At 35.9% G+C, this 18,840-nt stretch overlaps 4 protein-coding genes across 4 annotated transcripts; 2 read left to right on the plus strand and 2 right to left on the minus strand.

Moving 5' to 3' along the window:
• Positions 1–9: 9 nt before the first annotated feature.
• Positions 10–3,495, minus strand: LOC135146556 (uncharacterized; the record flags this gene model as incomplete). The annotated part of the gene is made up of 22 exons (XM_064078680.1): positions 3,473–3,495; positions 3,178–3,289; positions 2,867–3,020; positions 2,704–2,785; positions 2,554–2,603; positions 2,437–2,470; positions 2,305–2,388; positions 2,196–2,258; positions 2,105–2,139; positions 1,971–2,053; positions 1,765–1,913; positions 1,606–1,705; positions 1,458–1,546; positions 1,308–1,377; positions 1,199–1,253; positions 1,031–1,140; positions 778–973; positions 663–717; positions 469–601; positions 312–407; positions 176–257; positions 10–116 (listed from the first exon to the last, which is right to left on the minus strand). Coding segments are annotated over exons 3-22 (1,825 nt in total), but the record flags the coding sequence as incomplete, so codon positions are not given.
• Positions 3,496–4,768: 1,273 nt separating this feature from the next.
• On the plus strand, positions 4,769–8,218 carry LOC135146555 (threonine--tRNA ligase 1, cytoplasmic-like). The gene is made up of 18 exons (XM_064078679.1): positions 4,769–4,837; positions 4,889–4,994; positions 5,069–5,177; positions 5,382–5,481; positions 5,542–5,708; positions 5,856–5,997; positions 6,047–6,174; positions 6,228–6,326; positions 6,394–6,489; positions 6,546–6,651; positions 6,752–6,921; positions 6,976–7,113; positions 7,165–7,285; positions 7,343–7,397; positions 7,579–7,631; positions 7,687–7,823; positions 7,874–8,005; positions 8,056–8,218. Exons 1-18 carry the CDS (start codon positions 4,810–4,812, stop codon positions 8,182–8,184), a joined length of 2,016 nt encoding a protein of 671 aa, XP_063934749.1. The 5' UTR covers positions 4,769–4,809; the 3' UTR covers positions 8,185–8,218.
• A 2,474-nt stretch (positions 8,219–10,692) lies between these two features.
• Positions 10,693–13,039, plus strand: LOC135146553 (uncharacterized). Its single transcript, XM_064078678.1, has 13 exons — positions 10,693–10,755; positions 10,860–10,939; positions 10,998–11,126; positions 11,198–11,306; positions 11,426–11,477; positions 11,534–11,637; positions 11,686–12,047; positions 12,098–12,185; positions 12,234–12,298; positions 12,359–12,466; positions 12,516–12,587; positions 12,649–12,750; positions 12,810–13,039. The coding sequence occupies exons 4-13, from the start codon at positions 11,270–11,272 to the stop codon at positions 12,978–12,980; spliced, it is 1,161 nt and encodes a 386-aa protein (XP_063934748.1). The 5' UTR covers positions 10,693–10,755; positions 10,860–10,939; positions 10,998–11,126; positions 11,198–11,269; the 3' UTR covers positions 12,981–13,039.
• A 10-nt stretch (positions 13,040–13,049) lies between these two features.
• LOC135146552 (ATP-binding cassette sub-family B member 10, mitochondrial-like) lies at positions 13,050–18,005 on the minus strand. The gene is made up of 23 exons (XM_064078677.1): positions 17,993–18,005; positions 17,481–17,621; positions 17,357–17,428; positions 16,913–16,991; positions 16,663–16,783; positions 16,441–16,522; positions 15,554–15,628; positions 15,341–15,444; positions 15,133–15,203; positions 14,968–15,084; positions 14,830–14,909; positions 14,686–14,733; positions 14,566–14,631; positions 14,424–14,503; positions 14,265–14,365; positions 14,131–14,212; positions 14,042–14,078; positions 13,932–13,988; positions 13,784–13,879; positions 13,546–13,628; positions 13,445–13,488; positions 13,309–13,394; positions 13,050–13,248 (listed from the first exon to the last, which is right to left on the minus strand). The coding sequence occupies exons 3-23, from the start codon at positions 17,421–17,423 to the stop codon at positions 13,106–13,108; spliced, it is 1,719 nt and encodes a 572-aa protein (XP_063934747.1). The 5' UTR covers positions 17,424–17,428; positions 17,481–17,621; positions 17,993–18,005; the 3' UTR covers positions 13,050–13,105.
• Positions 18,006–18,840: the final 835 nt, after the last annotated feature.

Below are 18,840 nucleotides of genomic sequence, written 5' to 3' on the forward strand. Positions count from 1 at the left end.
AGATTTCACAGTAAAGAGACGACAGCGGTATTTCCGAGTGGCAAATCGCGCAAGTCTCTTTAGTTTGCGGTCCAATAAGAGCCATTGCCTTTTCCTTATCTAGAAGGCTTAGCGGCCTATTAAGATATCACCAGAATTAGATAATTTTCATCAAACGCAAACTTGTAGCTTTTACCAGGACTTTAATATCTTCAGTAGAGGGGCGTATGTAGCACCACTACGCAAGTCAGCCTGCAGCCTTTGAGCCCCCGCAAGAACTAAAGCACTTGTATGAGGTTTAGAATAGCCGAAGTGGCAGTAACGAGCAATGCCTGCGGAATGCGTGCGACGGCCTAGCTCATCGTTAGTCGTCGAGAAAAAACTTATATGTATCGCCACAAGTAAAGAAAAATAGGACTCGTCGTTTTCTAGCGTATAAGTAATAAATAATACACTATTACAAGGATCGTCCTGGTATTATTTAATTACCATTGATAGTCTGTACGCTTCCGAAATGTGTATGAAGAGACTGCAGGTTCGTGTACAACTGATTATGCAAAAGAAACTTTTCAAGCTCATCAATGCGGAAGCGAACAGCATCTGTTTCTGCACAAAGTTTGCACTGTTTATTATGAAGTTGTAAGTCACATTGGTGACTTCTTCAATATATATAAAATAAAAACCTTTAAGAGCATTGAGAACAACAGCTCTAACTTAGTATACAAAAGAAAAAGTCCCCTGCAGACCCAGAAACGGTTTCTTTTAAAATAAAAGAACGTTAAACAACTGAATTAAAACCTCGAAGATGCGCGGGCACGCTCTTTAAAAACAGCAATCGCGGCGTTGATGGCAGTCATATATTCTTGCTTTCCCAATACTGGGGGCTGGGAAGTATTGCGCACCTCATCGACTTCTATATAGTCGGTGGCGTGCATGCTTGCTGAGCATCTCAAAGACTCCAAGGAGTCCCATAGGGTGTCCAGATAGGCACTTGCTAGCAGATAAGCACGATCGTAGAAGTAAATATAACAAAAAAGCAGAGAAGAGTTACTGTCACTCTGCAGCTCAGTCAGCGTAGACTTAATATTCTCAATAACAACTATGCTGGAAGACAGCGCAAACGTACGAACGACTGTCCACCATTTAAAAAGCTTCTGAGTCCTGTGGCACAAACACCACGTGACAGAGCGGGGGTCTGTCTTCTGTAGAACCACACGACCTCATGGTCAGAGTAACAAAAGCCCTGTTAGGGCTCACTTCCAGGCCGAATATCCCTGAAGAATCGAATGTTTGCGTTACACTGCAATCACGAAAACGAAAAGTATTGCCTCTTTCTGAAAGTCTTCTTTCTAGTACAGTTGTAGTCTTCTCAGGCAAAACAACGATTTTCTTTAAAAACTAAACGAGCATATTAAGATTGTTATCAGTTTCGAATAAATGTCTTTCTCTTTTTCCGATATAATAACAATGAGGAAAACCTTTTCATCTGAAGGCTGGAAACAATAAAGCACAAGACTTTCATCAAGCGAGGACACCAGAAGCTCGTCGTTGGAGAGCCATTTCATCCCTAAAGGAAGCAGTTTTAATCTACAATCGTCCAGAAAGGCACGAAAGCGATAAACCCACCGCTTATATACATGCTCTTCCGAGCCACATGAAAGGTTTTCCCTCGTATATGTACGTAGAGATCAAGTCCCTTAGAGACGGCGATCTGCCATTCAAGAGCCTTAAGAAGTGGGTAAAAGCAGTTCATGAGAGGAAACGACTAGTATATATATTAAAAACTTCCGAGATCCGCCATTCAAAATGAATCGGGTGCCTTCGATCAGCGTCGTGTAACATAAGTCTTTCAACAACAAACTCCGAATCTTCGGAGGCCCGCAAGTACCAGAGCTCTACAGCGCCGTCCACGTAGCCCACAGCCATTAGCGATTCTGTACCGACGAAAGTATTGGTCGCACCGAAGTGACTGCTGCTTCTAACAAGCCTACCAGAAGTACTCGGTAGCCAAGCCAAGGCAGTGACCCGCTCGCTGCGAGCTTTATGCCGAAAAACCAGTGGACAGCTCTTACAACTTAGAAGGCACATTGAGGGCATAAAAGAAAAGTTCTATACACAAACTTACTCTATATAAGGAACAACGAAGCGCCAAAATGTTACCTTTTCAATAAATAACTCTAATTAACAAAGAGCATAAAAAGACAAAACACAAGTACTTCTCCAGAAAGAGCGCCCAACGTCAATAGTGCAAATCGGCCCTCTCTATCATTGGCTGCCATCTGTTCTTTGTTAAGAAAATAATGATATCCAAGTGACCAGATACACCTCGGCGCGTGGTAAAACCGGGGACCAAGCGAGGGCACATGGACAGCATGTGTGACGTAGTTGGACGAATGTACGCAGTTCCTCCTACAAAGAAATTCTTAGAGTCACGTGACTCCGAAAAGGAGGGGACACCTCTTGACATGAAGTAATAGATTCGCCTACTCCTCTATTATAGAAGTTTAGTCGTAAAAAGTCATCAAGAAAAGTGTATAACTACTAGTAAACGCTAGAAAATAAGAAATAAAATACCTAGCAAAGGACTGTGTTTCTGTCCGTAAAAGTGAGGAAACATTCAAAAACTGCGCAAAATTAGTGCAATAATAAAAAGTAAAGTTTAGCTCTTTTAGATATATAAAATTCCAACAAAGCAAAACCAAAATACAAATTATAAGTAGGTACGTTACTCCAGCACGTCCTTGAGGAAGCATCGCGTAAGTAAATAGAAACTTCATAGTCTTCTAGTAAAACGGCAAGCAAGCAACTGTAAAAAGAATTAAAAATAAACATCTTAAGCTTGACAAACTATAATTAATTAAGTTATAAGAACGAGGAAGATTTAAACCTTCCGTAGGGGCCACAAAAGGGAGGAGACCACTTGGCATCTATAAAAGCGTTTCCTTTGTCTACTCCCCACCGCAGCCCAGCCCAGCTGGGGCGAAAAACGGGTGCAAGCAAAGACGTGTCGAAGTGTGTGGACTCAAAAGTTTCATTCATACCTAAATTATGAGCATAAAATTCGTAAACCTTAAAACAAAAGAAATAAAAAGAAAAACAAAGGGAATAGACTATTTTTTAAATTTTAAAGAAATTCATTACAACTTATAATTGTGGCGTAAATATATAAGCTTTTTTCAAAAAAACAAAAAGATTTACAACTATTAAGTCTTTCAGGCTGTTTTTCATAGCGAAAACGGGAAGGAACACTAATTGTATTAACGCTGTACGATAAGTAAACGCTTTTTCTATTAAAAGAGAATTCCGGTTCCTTTTAAATATTAAAAATATTTATATTTAGATGCCGTAATTTTTTAACGTAAAATATTTTTTATAGTACAAAAATAGTAAAGAAAAAATAATAAAGGGTTCTTATAATATTAATACTACGTTTAAATTTAACTGCAAAAAGTACACTTTCAACGGCAAAGTAGATGGGCAATATATAATTTACAAGAATATGCAAAGTGTTTCTACTAAGTATTAGTGTATAGCCGTCTTCACCAGAATGAATTATAAAAGGTCGATTTGTCAGATGGGTCGAAATTGTAAGTCTGTATAGTTCCCTTCCAAAAACAATACTTTCTAAATATTACTATAATAAAAAGTAAGTAAAGCAATAAAAGTAAGGGTCCCACCCGATAGTTCTGAATCAAGCAGTTTGGTCATTACTACATAGAGGATGCCCAAAGCTCGGCATGTAATAACTATAGCTGTTATCATGACCTCACTAATGCGGAGTGTCCAGCGCTATCATTCACCACCCAGACTCAGTGCATTTTTCTCACAAATTTTACTTTCAAAAAACTGTACTTATTATTGAGAGAAAGTATTAAAGTATTAAAGTATTAAGAAACAAATCTTTATAAGCTTTTTAAATAATATTTTTTAATAATACATCCACTATTTTAAAAAAATAACTTTCTTGTGTGCAGCCTGTCAATTTTTCTAGCTGTTTAGGTACCTGAGCTATATTATTCGGTAAACGGTTCCTATGGTTTTTTTTTAATTTTTCCCGAATTAAATAGGATTTCCACGACATATCTTATAAAACAATTTTGCTGAAAGTATACGCGCCAGTAATTACCGCTGAGCTGCGTGTGCAACCTGTTATATTCACCAAGCATTCCCTACCTTCAAGAGGGCTAGGGCTTAATTGCCCGCCAGGTTTATTATCAGGAGTGTATCAGACCACCAAATATGGCCGCCCTGGCTACCAGCTCTAAACAAGTCAGGAAGCCTTATTAATATATATTTATATATTTTTATATTTGGGCTCCTATAATGGTTTAACATTGCGTTTAGGATAACCACTTTCGTCCATTACTGGAAGAAAGGCTTTCTTGTCCTGAAATAACTTTTGTGTAAAGGTATCATTGGGCGTTGAGCTGGGGTATATACATTAAAAAAAGGTAATGTTGGTGGCGAACTGTTAAAAAAAAATTAATAATTTCTATTACAACTATTCATATCAAAGTGAAAAACATTAAAAATGAGAATTTTAAAGTTTTTTAATAACATGTGTATACTGTCTCTTCTTTTCTCGCACTGAAAAACTCCATAGGTATTCTTACAGTCAAAATGAATTTTTTAATGCATGACTCTTCTTCACTCGCATAAAATCTAGCACGTGCTTCCACACAATCGTTTATCAGTTCTTTAATATTCGCTGTTTGTACCAAAAGTTGTATTAAGTTTTGTTGATTATAATTTTATGTAATGACCTTCTCGGCTGAGCTTTATTCTTTACCAAATTTTATTAAAGACAGGATTCAATTATTTAATATTTTTATGGATAAATACAAAAGGGATTTAGAAGGTTTTTACCCTACTTTTTTTGGTTTTAAAATTTCTAGTTTTATTATACAAGAAAGAGAAAAGTTAGAAATTACTGTTACTTTGCCGGATGGTAAAAATATTACTGGCTACTCATGGAAGACAACGCCGCAAGATATAGCGATCTCAATTAGTAAAAGGTTTACAATAATACTATTAATAGTAATAAGGCCTCTTGAATGAAAACTTTATCTATATTTTATTTTTCTTATAGCTTAACGGCTAAATGCTTAGTGGCCGAAGTTAATGGAGAACTTTGGGATTTATGTCGTCCTTTAGAGGGGAGCTGCAAAATTAAACTTTTAACTTGGGAGGATGAAAAAGTAGTTATTTAGTTTAGATTTTTTAGATAGTTATAGTTTTGCTTTGTTTCCAAAATAACTTTTAATAGAATCACAACTCTTCTTGTGGTATAGCTTCTTAAGTGACTTTAAGTTTCTTTTTTAATATTATTCTTTAATCATATTTAAGCTACACTTAATTAGTAAGTTTGATTAATTATTTTATAACCTTTATGAACTTGTCAGGCAAAGCAAGTATTTTTTCATTCGTCAGCTCACGTTTTAGGTGAGGCTTTAGAACGCTGCACCGGCGGTTGTCTTTGTCACGGCCCTCCTTTGGAAGAAGGTGTTTTGTTGTATAACTAAACTTGACCGTCACGTTTTTATATATACTTTTTTTTTCGAGGATTTTTTTACGACATAGATATTAACGGGCGTACAATACATATGAGCGATCTGTCTACTTTGGAAGATGTGAGCTTGCGTATTACTGCTGAAGATCAGAAATTTGAACGTCTCGAACTGGAAATCGATGTTTTACGCGAAATGTTTAAGTATAATAAATATAAGCAGGTTTGTTGCACTTAATTATAAAATTCGAATGCAATGTACGGTTTACTTGTACTCTATATCCGTAATTTTTACAATTTTTTACTTGCTTAGTGGTTTGAAACTTCATATTTTGCGCCCTTATTCTACCTATTTCTTTAAAACTTTTAGCACTTCTTAAATAAAATCGAGACACCTACTACCACTGTGTATCGCTGTGGACCACTTATTGATCTTTGCCGTGGTCCTCACCTTCGGTCGACGAAGGAAATTAAGGCCTTTCTCGTTAATAAAACCTCCGCCGTATTTTTCGGTGGTTTCTAATTTGTTTTTTAAAACAATTATTAACTGGTATTGGTAAGGCGGCGATCGCATGGCGGAGTCACTTCAGCGTGTTTATGGCGTTGCCTTTCCAGACACAAAACTTTTAAAGGAATGGAAGGCCCGCCAGGAGATGGCTGCTCGTGCAGACCACCATAGAATTGGCAAAGTCTTAATTGCTTTTACTTTTCTGTTTTTTTTTCCATTTTTGTTGTTGTGCAGGACCAGGAACTTTTTTTTTTCCATCCCTGGAGCCCTGGGGCCGCCTTTTTTCTACCATACGGCGCTCACATCTTTAATAAATTAATTAACCATATGAAGGTTTTTAGATATTATTATAGTGGCTTCTCCGTTGGAGTTCACGCTTCTCTGTGTTCATTTTTTATAGTCGCAGTATCGTCTTCGTGGGTTTAAAGAAGTTATTACGCCGAATGTATTCAATACGGAGCTCTGGGTGCAGTCTGGTCACATGAAGCACTATGCCGTATTGTTTAGCGTTATCTGCTAGTGTGGGTCTCGTTAATACCTCCCGCCTGTTAGGACGATATGTTTTTACTCGAGAAGGATCAAAGTCTAAAGGGCTGTGCGGCTAACAGCGATTCAGCAAACTCTCCTCAGTTTGCTCTTAAACCAATGAATTGCCCGGGTTGTTTTAATTTACTATTCGCTTCTATAGCCTACCTCTTGAGGGTTTATAATGCTAGAGAGAAAAAATGATAATCTCGCATTTATTAAATTTATTGCAGGACACTTCTTGATGTTCTTGCACCGGCCAAGAAGCCATCGCGAGCTACCGCTTCGGTATGCGGACTTCGGCGTATTACACCGGAACGAGAAATCAGGCGCATTGCAGGGATTGACACGTGTTCGGAGGTTCCAACAGGATGATGCCCACATTTTTTGTTCCGAGGAGAAGGTGCTTTCCTTTGTTTAGCGTTTCTGCTTCCTTGCTGACTCCCGCTTGCCTTAGCTGGAAGAAGAAATAGATGGGGCCATCGACTTCCTTCACGACACTTACGCCAAGTTTGGTTTCAAATTCTCAATGGCACTTTCCACACGGCCAGAAAAATTTTTGGGGGAAGTGAGCCTTTGGGATTTAGCAGAAGCCGTTCGTTATTTTCTTGATTTGGTTGTTTTGGATTATATATATATTTTTTAGCAATTAATGAAATCTTTGGAGAAGTACGGAAGTTTTACAATAAAAGAAGGAGACGGCGCCTTTTACGGGCCAAAGATTGATGTGCAAATTCGTGATGCACTAAATCGACCCTTCCAGTGCGGTAAGCTGAGCCACATCTCCCTGTAAAGGCGTTTATAGTCGTTCGCTGTTGTTACAGGAACCATTCAGCTCGACTTTCAGGGGCCTCTTAATTTTGATCTGAAATATTCTACGTAATTATGCCTTTTTTTTATTACTCTACTGTAATAAAGTTAGTTGGTAGACTTATTTTGCGTGAATTATATATAAATGTGCCAAAGAATTTTTAATGTAGAGCTATACTTTTTTGCTCTGTTCTTTCACAGCTTTTTCATACTATTAAATATCCTTTATTGACTGTTCGTAACTTTTAAGAAACGTTGAAGGGGAAATGAAGAGGCCCGTAGTGATCCATCGTGCTATTTTCGGTATATTTTGTTAATAACCGCTCTTCCTTATTTTAGTCGTATTTGTTATAATAAGGTTCTCTCGAGCGCATGTTTGCGATTCTTTGCGAAAACTTTGTGGGGAAGTGGCCCATGTGGCTTTCTCCCCGCCAGGTCATTGTGATCCCCGTCGGTCGAGGGTACAACGCATATGCGCAGCAAGTTCACCAGCAGGTCCTTATATCTCTCTTTCGTTAAGTACGCCGATTCTATTTTTTTTCCAGTTGTTTGCTAGTGGACTTGAGGCAGAAGTGGACGTGAGTGGCGACCTTCTTAGTAAAAAAGTTGGCCGCAGTTCCTTTTATAACTTTATTCTTGTAGTTGGTCAAAAGGAAATGGATACGAACACCGTGAACGTACGTTCCATTTATGTCAAGCAAAGTTTTATATAACCCCCTCTTTGTAGGTTCGCGCTGGAAAAGTCAATATAGGTGTTAAAAGCGTGTCAGATTTTATTTCAAATGCGAAGCAGTTAATTGATACTTTCAGTCTGGAAAACCAGTGGGTTTTTAATAATCCCCAAGAGGCTTTATAGCCAACGTCTATTGTTCATTTCGTCTATTTTGATGCTTTAAAAAGTAAATTTTTCCACGCAGACTTTCTTGAGAACACAATTTTGGATTTTTCGAACTTTATAATTATAATAGAACTTTGGAGCTTAAAAATATATAAGATTTAATACTTACTCCTTTTAAAAGTATTGGTGAAAGTGATTCTCAAGATGACTCGCGACTTCTCACTTGCTTGCTACAATATAAACTGTTGAACGAATGGGAGGCAAGGAAATAGGATTGTTATGTAAAATACACACGGCTGGAAGGAATCCAGACGGCCCTGCCTAGTTGTCATAAGGGAACGCAGGAGTGGAGATCGTTGGCCATCTTCGCCCTTATTATTTGAAGCAATTTCATTGTTCCTTAGTATATATTTTTTATATGTAGATGGTACGCCCTTCTCGTTCTATATGCGGTTTTTTTAAGTAATAGTTATAACTTTACATTTAGGTACGAATTTTTATTCTTCTAAGGGTAACTATATCTGGTAGTGTTCGCAAAGTTAACAAGCTATTATTAATATTTGTTTTTTATTTATCACGGTTATGAGTATAGGTTGGGTTTATAATTAATTTTATATACTAATCAAACCCAAAGTTTATAGAAACACTTAACTTTTCTCGTAGCTAATTATTATTATTTAATCTACTAATTATTTTCAAGTTCCTGTATTGCTACAGAATAATAAATTTTTTTTATATGAATACGGGTTTTAAATAAAAACCTTCAAACAAAGCATTGGTAAAATAATAATAAAAAAGTAAGATTATAAATTATTTTCTTTTTTTAAGAAAATTTTATTTTGGCAAGGAACAGGTAAATTACCTAAAGAGAAATCGAAGAGGTAGTTATTTTAGTCAGGCCACTGAGTTTACAAGTATAACGGTATAATCAAGTAGCTACCTGAAGGCCTATAAACCGTACAGAACGACATGAATAGTTGATGAATCTTTTCAAGGAGCTATACATTTTCATAGACCTCTTGTTTGTATAAAATGTTATAAATAACGTATTTTTGTTAGACTAATTGCCCCCTTTAGATTAGTTTTTAGGAAAGCAATTCTAGCGGATTGTAATAAAGGCAATTAAAATTATTTGCAGAATAGCTAAGGTTATAATAATAAAATTTAGCGACGCAAAAGTTTTTTAACCGTTATCTCTTCATATGTTTTGCTTTTGCTCTATTGTTAATAGGTTTCTTTCTTCTTAGATAGAAGTTGGTCATCATGTTTTAACTAACTTAATGATTTTAAACTGTTAATTCTATAACGGCGCTACTTAACATTTATTTCAAACTTTCACTGTTAATACATTCCAGAAAGTAGTGGGTAGTAATAGAAGCATTCCGGTTGCTAGAGCTCACTAGGTCGATGTTAGACGTACATGCTTGGGGGGCAGTACGAGATAAGTAATCGACCCTATAGAAACGTAGTTGGGTGATACAATTTTATTAAAGGAAACGGTAGTTAATCTTGAAACTTTTAGATTTTCGTACCTCATTGTAGTCTCTAACTAATGACTCTTAACACAGGTTTTTTAGGGTATTTAAAAATTCTTTAAGCCATAGCATTAAAAAAAAACCAATATTAGTGCGTTTGATCGCCAGTGAAGAAGACCTGAATACATCTATCTGTAGATTAGGATTTAACTTTATAACCTTTATTACTCAAAGTAATAAAAGTTGCCGTTTCGACTCCTGCATAGTAGTTAAAACTAAAAGTGAGGTAAAAAATATTTTTTTGTTCATATTTTTATCTCTTTATCTCTTTTTGCTGCTTATAAATACCTATTTGGTATAATATTGCAGAACTCTTTTCTGATAAACTATTTCTATTTCAGGTCTATTTTTGCCGATTGAGACCCAACTTTGATCTTATTGATTCTTTTCTATCATTTGATCCGCTTATTTATTTAGATTTAAATAATAAAGAATCTAGCACTATTTTGGAAAAATTGCCAGTTCATCAGTTTTATAAGTTTATAGCCGTTAAGAACCACATAGAAATGGAATATGCAATCAGTTTAATACACTCAAAAACTGTAAGCGTTGCCTCCGAGGTGTACATTATTTTAGAGCTCGCCGACTCCCTTGAAGTCCACTTGATCTTAAACTACGACCGGCTTCTTATAAATAATAAAGTTAACTTTTTTACGGTTTTACTAGTTTAGACTCTTTATTGTAACTTTGAAAAGATTTTGAGGCTTTTAAAGGGAAAGTATTTGATTCGCGGGGCTCGCATTCAACCCGTTGGGACTGAGCATCATCCCGTTACAAGCATTGAAGTTGTTTAATTAAACAGTTTTATTATTTTGTCTTATGGTTATAGTTTAGATATTAGAGTGGAGATCCACCAATTTTAAAAGTGAATTATTTTTGGTAGATGAAGCATCAGTTTATCACTTAAAAAGAGCAAACACCTCTCCCTTGACAGTTTCTTTGACTCGAAAACTCGGGGGGTTGCAGCAGGCCTACCTTGAACTGAAAGAACTTATACAGTATCCTTTCCTTTATAGAAATTTTTTTGATAAGTTGTCCCTCCAGTGCCCCAAAGGTTTTTAAAAAGTCAATATATTAAGTAGTTCCAAGCAAGTAATTCTGACTTGAAAATAAGGCTGAGGGGAATATGCAGTTAATCTTATATAACTTTTTTTAAAGGAGCACTTTTGTGTGGGCCGTCTGGTGTTGGTAAGACGCAACTTGTTCGCACTGTTTGTGAGGCATGCAGTGCTATTTTAGTTATGATATTTATATAGCAATATTCAAATAATCACAATTGATGTTAGTTGTGCACAGTTGGTGATTGAAGGGCCCACCATCTTCTCGCCGTTCTTTGGGGAAACCGAGCAAAATCTTCGCCGAATTTTTAGCTTGGCTTCTGAATCCTCAAAAAAAGGGCCAACAGTTTTATTTATAGATGAAATTGTAAGCTTTAATCTTTTAAATATTACTAGGGCTGGAAGTTTTTCTTATTTTCACTGCTTCTATTTTATAAGGATTCTTTATGCCCGGCACGTGATAGTGCCAGTCGGCTAGAGGGAAGGGTTGTAGCGACGCTACTTACCTTGATGGATGGCTTTTCTGGGGGACAATTATGTGTTTTAGGTTCTTGCCGTTGGCAGATCTTATGAACGCTTGTATTCTGTCTTGTTTATTTATTTGACTCACACTATTACTTTATACCCCTTTAATTATCAATAAAAAATGTGACTGTCTACCTCCAGGCGCTACCAATAATCCAGCTGTCATTGACAGCGCATTGCGCCGTCCGGGAAGGTAAAGCTTTTTCGCTCACGTTCGTTATAAAGCAAAAAAGATATGATGCTTGGAAGGTTTGACAGGGAAATCCACATGAAACAACCCGATAAATCCAGCCGCCTCTCCATCTTGAATGCTCTATTGGAGCACATTCCACTAGACCCTTCAGTAAATTTAGGTGCAGCACCCCAACAGTTTCTTAGTATTATCCTTAAAAGCCCCGTAGACTATGTAGCAGGGATGTGCCGGGGTTACTCCGGAGCCGATCTCAACAACCTCTGCCTCGTGACTTTCCATCGCGGTCTCTCCCGGCATGTGAGTGGTCAGAAAAACGTTTCGTTATCGCTGGCTGACTTCGTGGAGAGCATGAATAAAGTGCCTCCTTCCACGTTGAAAGAACACATGGTTGATGTGGATACTTTGACCTGGGAGCACGTGGGTGGTTTAAATGACGTCATAAAAGTACTGGAGGAGTCTGTTCTGCATCCTCTGCGGCATAAAGAAAGATACTCGCGCTTCGGCCTTTCGGCTCCGAAGGGGGTGCTCCTCTACGGCCCTCCAGGCTGTTGTAAAACTACCCTCGTAAAGGTCGCTGTAGAGCATGCTCCGCTCATTACAAATTGCGACGCCTCACTCAGATATTGGCCTCCCTAGGAGAGTTTTCTTTCTTCACGCTGAGCGGTGCGCAAATGTTCCACTCGTACGTCGGCGAAGCTGAAAGGACAAGTAAGTCTTTTTTAGTACTGTGCGACGGTCTTTTAAGACGGTTTCCAGTCTCTAGCATGGTAAAGCGGGCTCTGCAGTCGAGCCCTTCACTTCTGTTCTTCGACGAAATAGATGTGCTTCCCTGCTGGTGCTCCTCTTTTGAACAATAGCCTAATAAGTCATTTCTTGCCAAGATTATCGGAGCAAGGCGAGGAGACGGTGATGGCGTTCAGGAACGCCTTCTTTCCACGCTGTTGGTCGAAATGGATGGTGTCACCGTAACAGGGCACGTAGTGTTTCTGGTGGGTCTCTGCTTTACTTCAAAGTCTATTTTTCTGACGACTTCACAAGGGAGCAACCAACCGGATTTCTGTGCTCGACAGCGCCCTTATACGCCCAGGGCGGTTCGATAAACTTATACATGTGCGTGAGGCGCAGAGAAATACAGTTTCCTTATTATAAAATTTGCGTCTCACTAATAAAGGTCCCTCCTCCAGACCTCAACGCTCGCATAGAAATCTTTAAAGTTCACACTAGGAACATGAAGCTGAGTGAAGGGGTGGACTTCTTCTCTTTGGCCAAAAAGGTTCTCCGTTAATAAAAAATTATAGTATTTATCTTGAATGACTTACACTCGTACTACAGACAGCCGGTTACACGGGCGCCGACATTGAAAACATTTGCCGGGAAGCTGCCATGTCGGCGCTCAGAGAGAGCTTGTCCGACCCCCTCGTGACTCCCGAACATTTTAGCGAAACTTTATGCTTGCTTAGACCAATGACCAGCTTCGAAAAAACAGAGTTTTACCAGAGGTAACACTTAGCGACATGAGTATAAGGGCTATGAGCTTCTAGAGTAAACACTAATAAATGCTTCCGATCTTTTTTATTGGTCGAGTTTACTAATGAGATCCGCTAATTGGTGGAGTGTACCGATTATGATTATAAGGCGTTGGCGTGTGCGTTCTCAGCAGGACTAAGTAGATAGGCGCCACCTGAAAGTTCGCGAGCCAGTAAGCTTTTAAACAAGGGCGCCTTGCCTTGCATGAGTTCATCGAGGGTTCCCTGTTCCCTTATTCGCCCGTCTTAATATAGTTATTGTGTTAAAATTAATGAAATAAGAAAACGAGGCGGAAAGGAAGCACCCGCGAGGACCACGACTTTTTTGACCCGCCGGAGCGTCGTGAGGCGGTGCGTTATGATGAGCACAGTTCGGTCGCCCAACAGATATCTACCGGCACAGTCAGTGAGTGGTCCGTTTGGGGTAAGCATTACCAATACCGATCCAAGGCCTCCTGGATGAGCCTTTCACTGGCAGAATCGAGCTGACACAGATTAAAACGTTGGCTAATAAATATAAAGGAAAAACCAAATAAGGAAACCGCAGAGGTGGCCTCATCAAATATAATGATTTTTGGATTCTTCAAAAGAGCCCTCGCAATAGCAATTCGCTGGCGCTGTCCCCCTAAAAAAAGTTATGATAGCAGAATGTACAGAATTATGCGAAAACTCAACAGAAAGAAGTCAATATACCAAAAAGTTTATATACAAAAAAAGAAAAGCGTTGATAAAATAAAAATATTAGTAAAAATATATAAAATTTTCGAAACAAAAAGAAACCGGAAAGACTTCTTCCGCCCTCTCCAACAAGTGTGGCGTAACCGTCACTAAAATCGTTGATAAAGTCATGAGCGTTGGCCTTCTTAGAAGCCTCGACTGTGGCAGATAGATGGTCGATAGTTTTATAAAATATTGTGTATATGTTTACTGATTTCTTCTTCAGTGGCTTCAAGAAACCCATAACGAATATTATCCATTATTGTTCCTAAACGAATAATACTTTTATCATCATCAAATAAAAAGAACGCTGCTGGGTACCCGTGAATAAGACGGGCTCCTGAGGGACCAGGCCAATCTGAGAGAGGCGCATCAGAAAAGTAGCGGAATAAACTCGTGCAGATACATACATGTGCTCTTAGCCAGGATGAGTCAATGTCTTTTATATCGACACCATCCAGCTGGATCGCGCCACAATTAACGTCATAAAATCTGTGAACATAATGATGATAATAAACATCGACAAACCGTGGTGGGGACCAACCTTAACAGTAACGAGGCCAGCGTGGACTTCCCGCATCCACTCTTGCCAAGTAACCCAATGACGCTTCCGCTTTCGATGTGCAGGGAAAACTTATTGAAGACCTCAAAAAATAAAGATAATGACAAGGATAATGATTAATAATAAATTAATAATAATAACCTGTTGGCTTTTTCGTGTGGGATAAGCAAAGCAAACATCCTCAAAAGTTAAAGAACCTTTTATAAGCGGAGGAACCTCTTCTATATATATAAACATATAGAAATATAATTAATAAAAGTCTAATACACCAAAAATAATTAACTCTTCCGAGTAACAAGCGGAGGACGCGTGACGACCAGCTCATGAAGAGCGCCGGCTACGCCAAGCCCTGCATTATTATTTATTTATGATAGAGGTACGCTTAACCAAATTTTAAACCGACCCTTCATTACTTCGCTATAAAACCCGCTGAGCCCCACAATAGAGATGCCTAAAATTTGTTATGGTTATTATTATTATTATTATTATTATTATTATTATTATTATTATTATTATTATTATTATTATTATTATTATTATTATTAACCTGAATATGCAGTGTATATTAAAAAGGAAGTCAGATTCCCAACAGTTATGGTGCCCGCGCTCAGCATGCCTCCTCCGCACCTGCAAGTCACAAAGCATTACAGCTTATTATTATCATTAATTAGAGAAAATTACCAACCAAAGCACCGAAAGGATAATCATATTTCCAGTAAAACCAGTGGAGCCAAAAAATAAAGACTTTGCAAAAACTTCCTTTTTTCCCAGTTGCGTAATTTTATCGATTTCGGCACAATAACTAATCATTGATCATTAATAAATAATAATAAAGTTAATAATAGTAAACTTATTTATTTCATATTGCTCTCGAGCAAAAGCACGAACAGTTCTAATGTTGGCAATTTTTTCTGCACCAGCCTTTTAAAGTATAAAAAGAATAAGAATAATAACAATAACAATAATAATAATAATAATAAATAATAATAATAATAATAATAATAATAATAATAATAATAATAATAATAATAATAATAATAATAATAATAATCGTCCACATGGTTAACAAGAGCGGCGTAGTCCTGCAACTGACGGGCAAGGCACTTTACAAAACGGCCGTAGACCAAAGCGAGCCCGGCCGCAATGGGGATCACAGACAGAACTAGAAAAAGAGAAAAGTATGAAACTAAAACATCGCTAAAAGAACCAATAACAAAAAAGAGAGACGCTTGAAAACCGCAAAAAGGGTACGAATCACAGTTAAAGAGTACCAAGTCCAGTAAGGAGAGGAGAAATCTGCCACATCATTCCAAAGCCAACTAAACTTTGAATAAGACTTCTCAATCCTTTTTATGAATTAAAAAGTTTTGATAATTTTTTTTATTTTTAGAAACGCAAAGAATAGAACTATTAATTTATATATATATACGTATTATAATATAACAAGATAAAAACTACAAGCCTGCCGAGCATTTTAAGTAGATTCATAATAAACGAAAAAATCTCGAAAGAAACATATATACAATGGTATACAAAGCTAACAGAAAGTAAAATAATATAGGAATGATAGTAAATTGTTTAAAAAAATTAGTCGACTATTCAGTCAGAAAAAATAAGAGATTATTAAAAAACTTATAAGCAGCTATACAAAAAAAATTAAAAAAATAGTATAATCATGAAATTCAGGTAAAAGCGTGTTATAAAGTAAATCTTATAGTAAACTAAACAAAGAGAATCAAAAAATATTAATAAGATTTAAAGGCTAGCAAATTCAGTAATGCACTAGTAGTGACCTAAACTTCTTTAAATCTGAATATAAATATGATAAATAGTACAGAAGATTAAGTCAAAAGTTCGGGTGCGTACTGAAAGTAATATACAAATTAAAAATTCGAAAGAAGTAAATTTATTAAACCCAATAAGAAAAGTAAAAAAAAAATTAAGATACAAAACCATTTCTGGATAAATTTATTATAAAAGTTCTAAACAAGTTAACAAAAAATAATTATACAAATCATATTTATAAAAAATATTATAAAAAAATTTATAAACAAGTTTAGTAATAAATATAAAACAAATAAAAATTAGTTATTTTTTTAACAGATATGAATTAATTTCACAATTAATTCAACTAATTATTTTTTTAATTCTTTCCAACCATCACTAATATTAGTGGTTAAAATCGATCCAACAATTTGGGAATCCGAAGATAAACGGTTTACCAGCTGGCCGCTTTGATTCTAAATTAAAAAAAGATCCGTTTTTAAAATTAGGAAGCCATCACATATAAAAGAAAAAAAAGGTAATCGTGTACAACTTTTTTCCAACCCCACTAAATATATGAAACTTTCAATGCACAAATTATAATTTATATCTCGACTTTGTCAAAAAAGGAAATATCCTGCAGCATGATAGAGCTGAAAACGGTTTTGCGGAGATTGGCCACGATGTTATTGGACGCCGTATTGAACAAATACACACGACCAAAGTTGGCGCAGGCTCTAAAAAATAATCAGTAAGGTAATTAATTCCCAACAAAGCAATCCACAGATTTATTAAGTAATAAATTTATGGAATATATATTTATTTAGCGGGTTAATAAGTAAATTTAACAACCACTGAAAAATTACCCGATGAAAAAAATTCCGCTGAGAAACAAAGATGCATTTCTGAATTTTACAAGGCCAATGTTCTCATCAAAAACAAAATCTGATGAAATTATTGTAATAATAACTACTTCAAAGTTTCTTTTAAAGTTATAATAAAAAAGTATGAGCTTCACTGGAAGGAAAAACACAAAGAAATCAAAAGATTCTAAAAGTGGAGTAAAAAATAAATAAGAAAGTTGAAAAGTACAAGACTATATGCAAACTATTTATACTAATTTACGTCACAAAAAATTTAAAAAAATTAAATCATGAAAAAGAATTAATTATAATTAAATAAATATTACGATAAAAACATTAAACTAAAAAGTAAGTGTTATGAGAACAGTTAAAAAACTATATTAACGAGGAGCGCCACGGTCGACATTTAATATATAAAAAAATAAAAAGTTTACAGTCAAAAATTACCGATCATTTTTCCGATGCCGAAAGGAAGAGCCATAGTCACAAAGGAGGAGATGCAAAGCAAGAACATACCACCTATTAATACTTATTTAGCTGACAAAAATAATTCAGGTGTATATTTTCATACCAAATAATCTAAGCCTTTCTAATTTAGCTAAAGTAAGTAAATGTTTAAAACAAGAGCTTCTGATAGTCTTCGATGGCGAAGTGCATACTGCAGGGCTCTTTGAGCTCGTCCAAAATTTAAAAGAAAACTTTGAAAATTTCGCTAAATGGTGATACAGTAGCAAAAATTACTGAACTGGTAAAAAAAAATACATAATATAACAAAAACACAAATGATAAAAGATGAGTGTAAAATAAAACTTAAAATAAAAACTTATCATTACAGTTTTCTTTTCTAATACTAGTAATAAGAAAGTAGTGGAGGGAGAGGGGCTCTTAGGAAATAATAGAAACGAAAGCATTAAGTAACAAAAATAAATCAACAGGAATCGCATAAAGTCCGCTTCTCTCTAGTAAAGCCCCAGGCAAGAACAGGTAAAGCCAACAAATTAGTAAAGCGGAGCGAATCTTGTTACAGTAAATTTTAGAATATACCAATATTTAGGGGAGGGGGAAATAATACTTTTAGGTGACCTACATAAATTTGAACTTTTGAGGCCACTTTTTAGCGATGAATTAAAAAAGTTCCTACAAAAATAAAATTAGTAAGTCATTTTTATTGAACTCTTTAAAAAATAACACTTGATCTTTTTAAATAAATAAATAAAGCATAAAGGAAACAAAGAAAGGTGAGTACCTATAAGAATACTTAGTGGTGAGCCGTAAATTGGATCTCCGAGAAAAAGAAAAAGAGTAGCTAGCAAACAAAAATTGCTTCACACAAAAGTCTTCTAAAAAGACTCGCATTAACCTCTAATACTACTTTTTTTTAAAGTTAAAAGAAGTCGTCCTACGAATAGTACCTTTTAATGCACGAGAAAACTAAGAAAACACACGAGTCCGTGAGGTATACAGTGTACGACTTTTTGACGGAGACTAACAATAAACGACTAGTATCGGCGTTTTAATTAAGGCAAATGTAGAGAAAGTCATAAGCTTATGAGTGCATTAACCCAAATTCTTTTTACTTTTACTTAAATTAATTTAAAAACAAAAGAAGATAAAATAGACTAGTGTATATTTAAATTTAGAGCGTGCTTATACACCATCTTTATACAAGAAGGAATATAATTTAAATATAAAAGCAACAGCTTTTTACAATTTAATAGCAAGTATGTCAGACAAACGTATAAAATTTATTCATATATTCGAAGTAAATTTTGTCTTCCTGAATATTCTCTTTTATAGGTACACTTAAGTAGCTAATATAACTGCTTTATACTATTTGTTATTAAAATATATGTATATACTTATTTGTCTTATCAATTTTTTAGTAACTTAATATAAGCATCAATCAGCTTGTACTGTTCGCTTTTACACAA

This window comes from Zophobas morio, unplaced genomic scaffold (assembly GCF_036711695.1).
Source record: "Zophobas morio isolate AGI-343-1 ecotype UQ-CSIRO unplaced genomic scaffold, CSIRO_AGI_Zmor_V1 ptg000242l, whole genome shotgun sequence".
NCBI lineage: Eukaryota > Metazoa > Arthropoda > Insecta > Coleoptera > Tenebrionidae > Zophobas > Zophobas morio.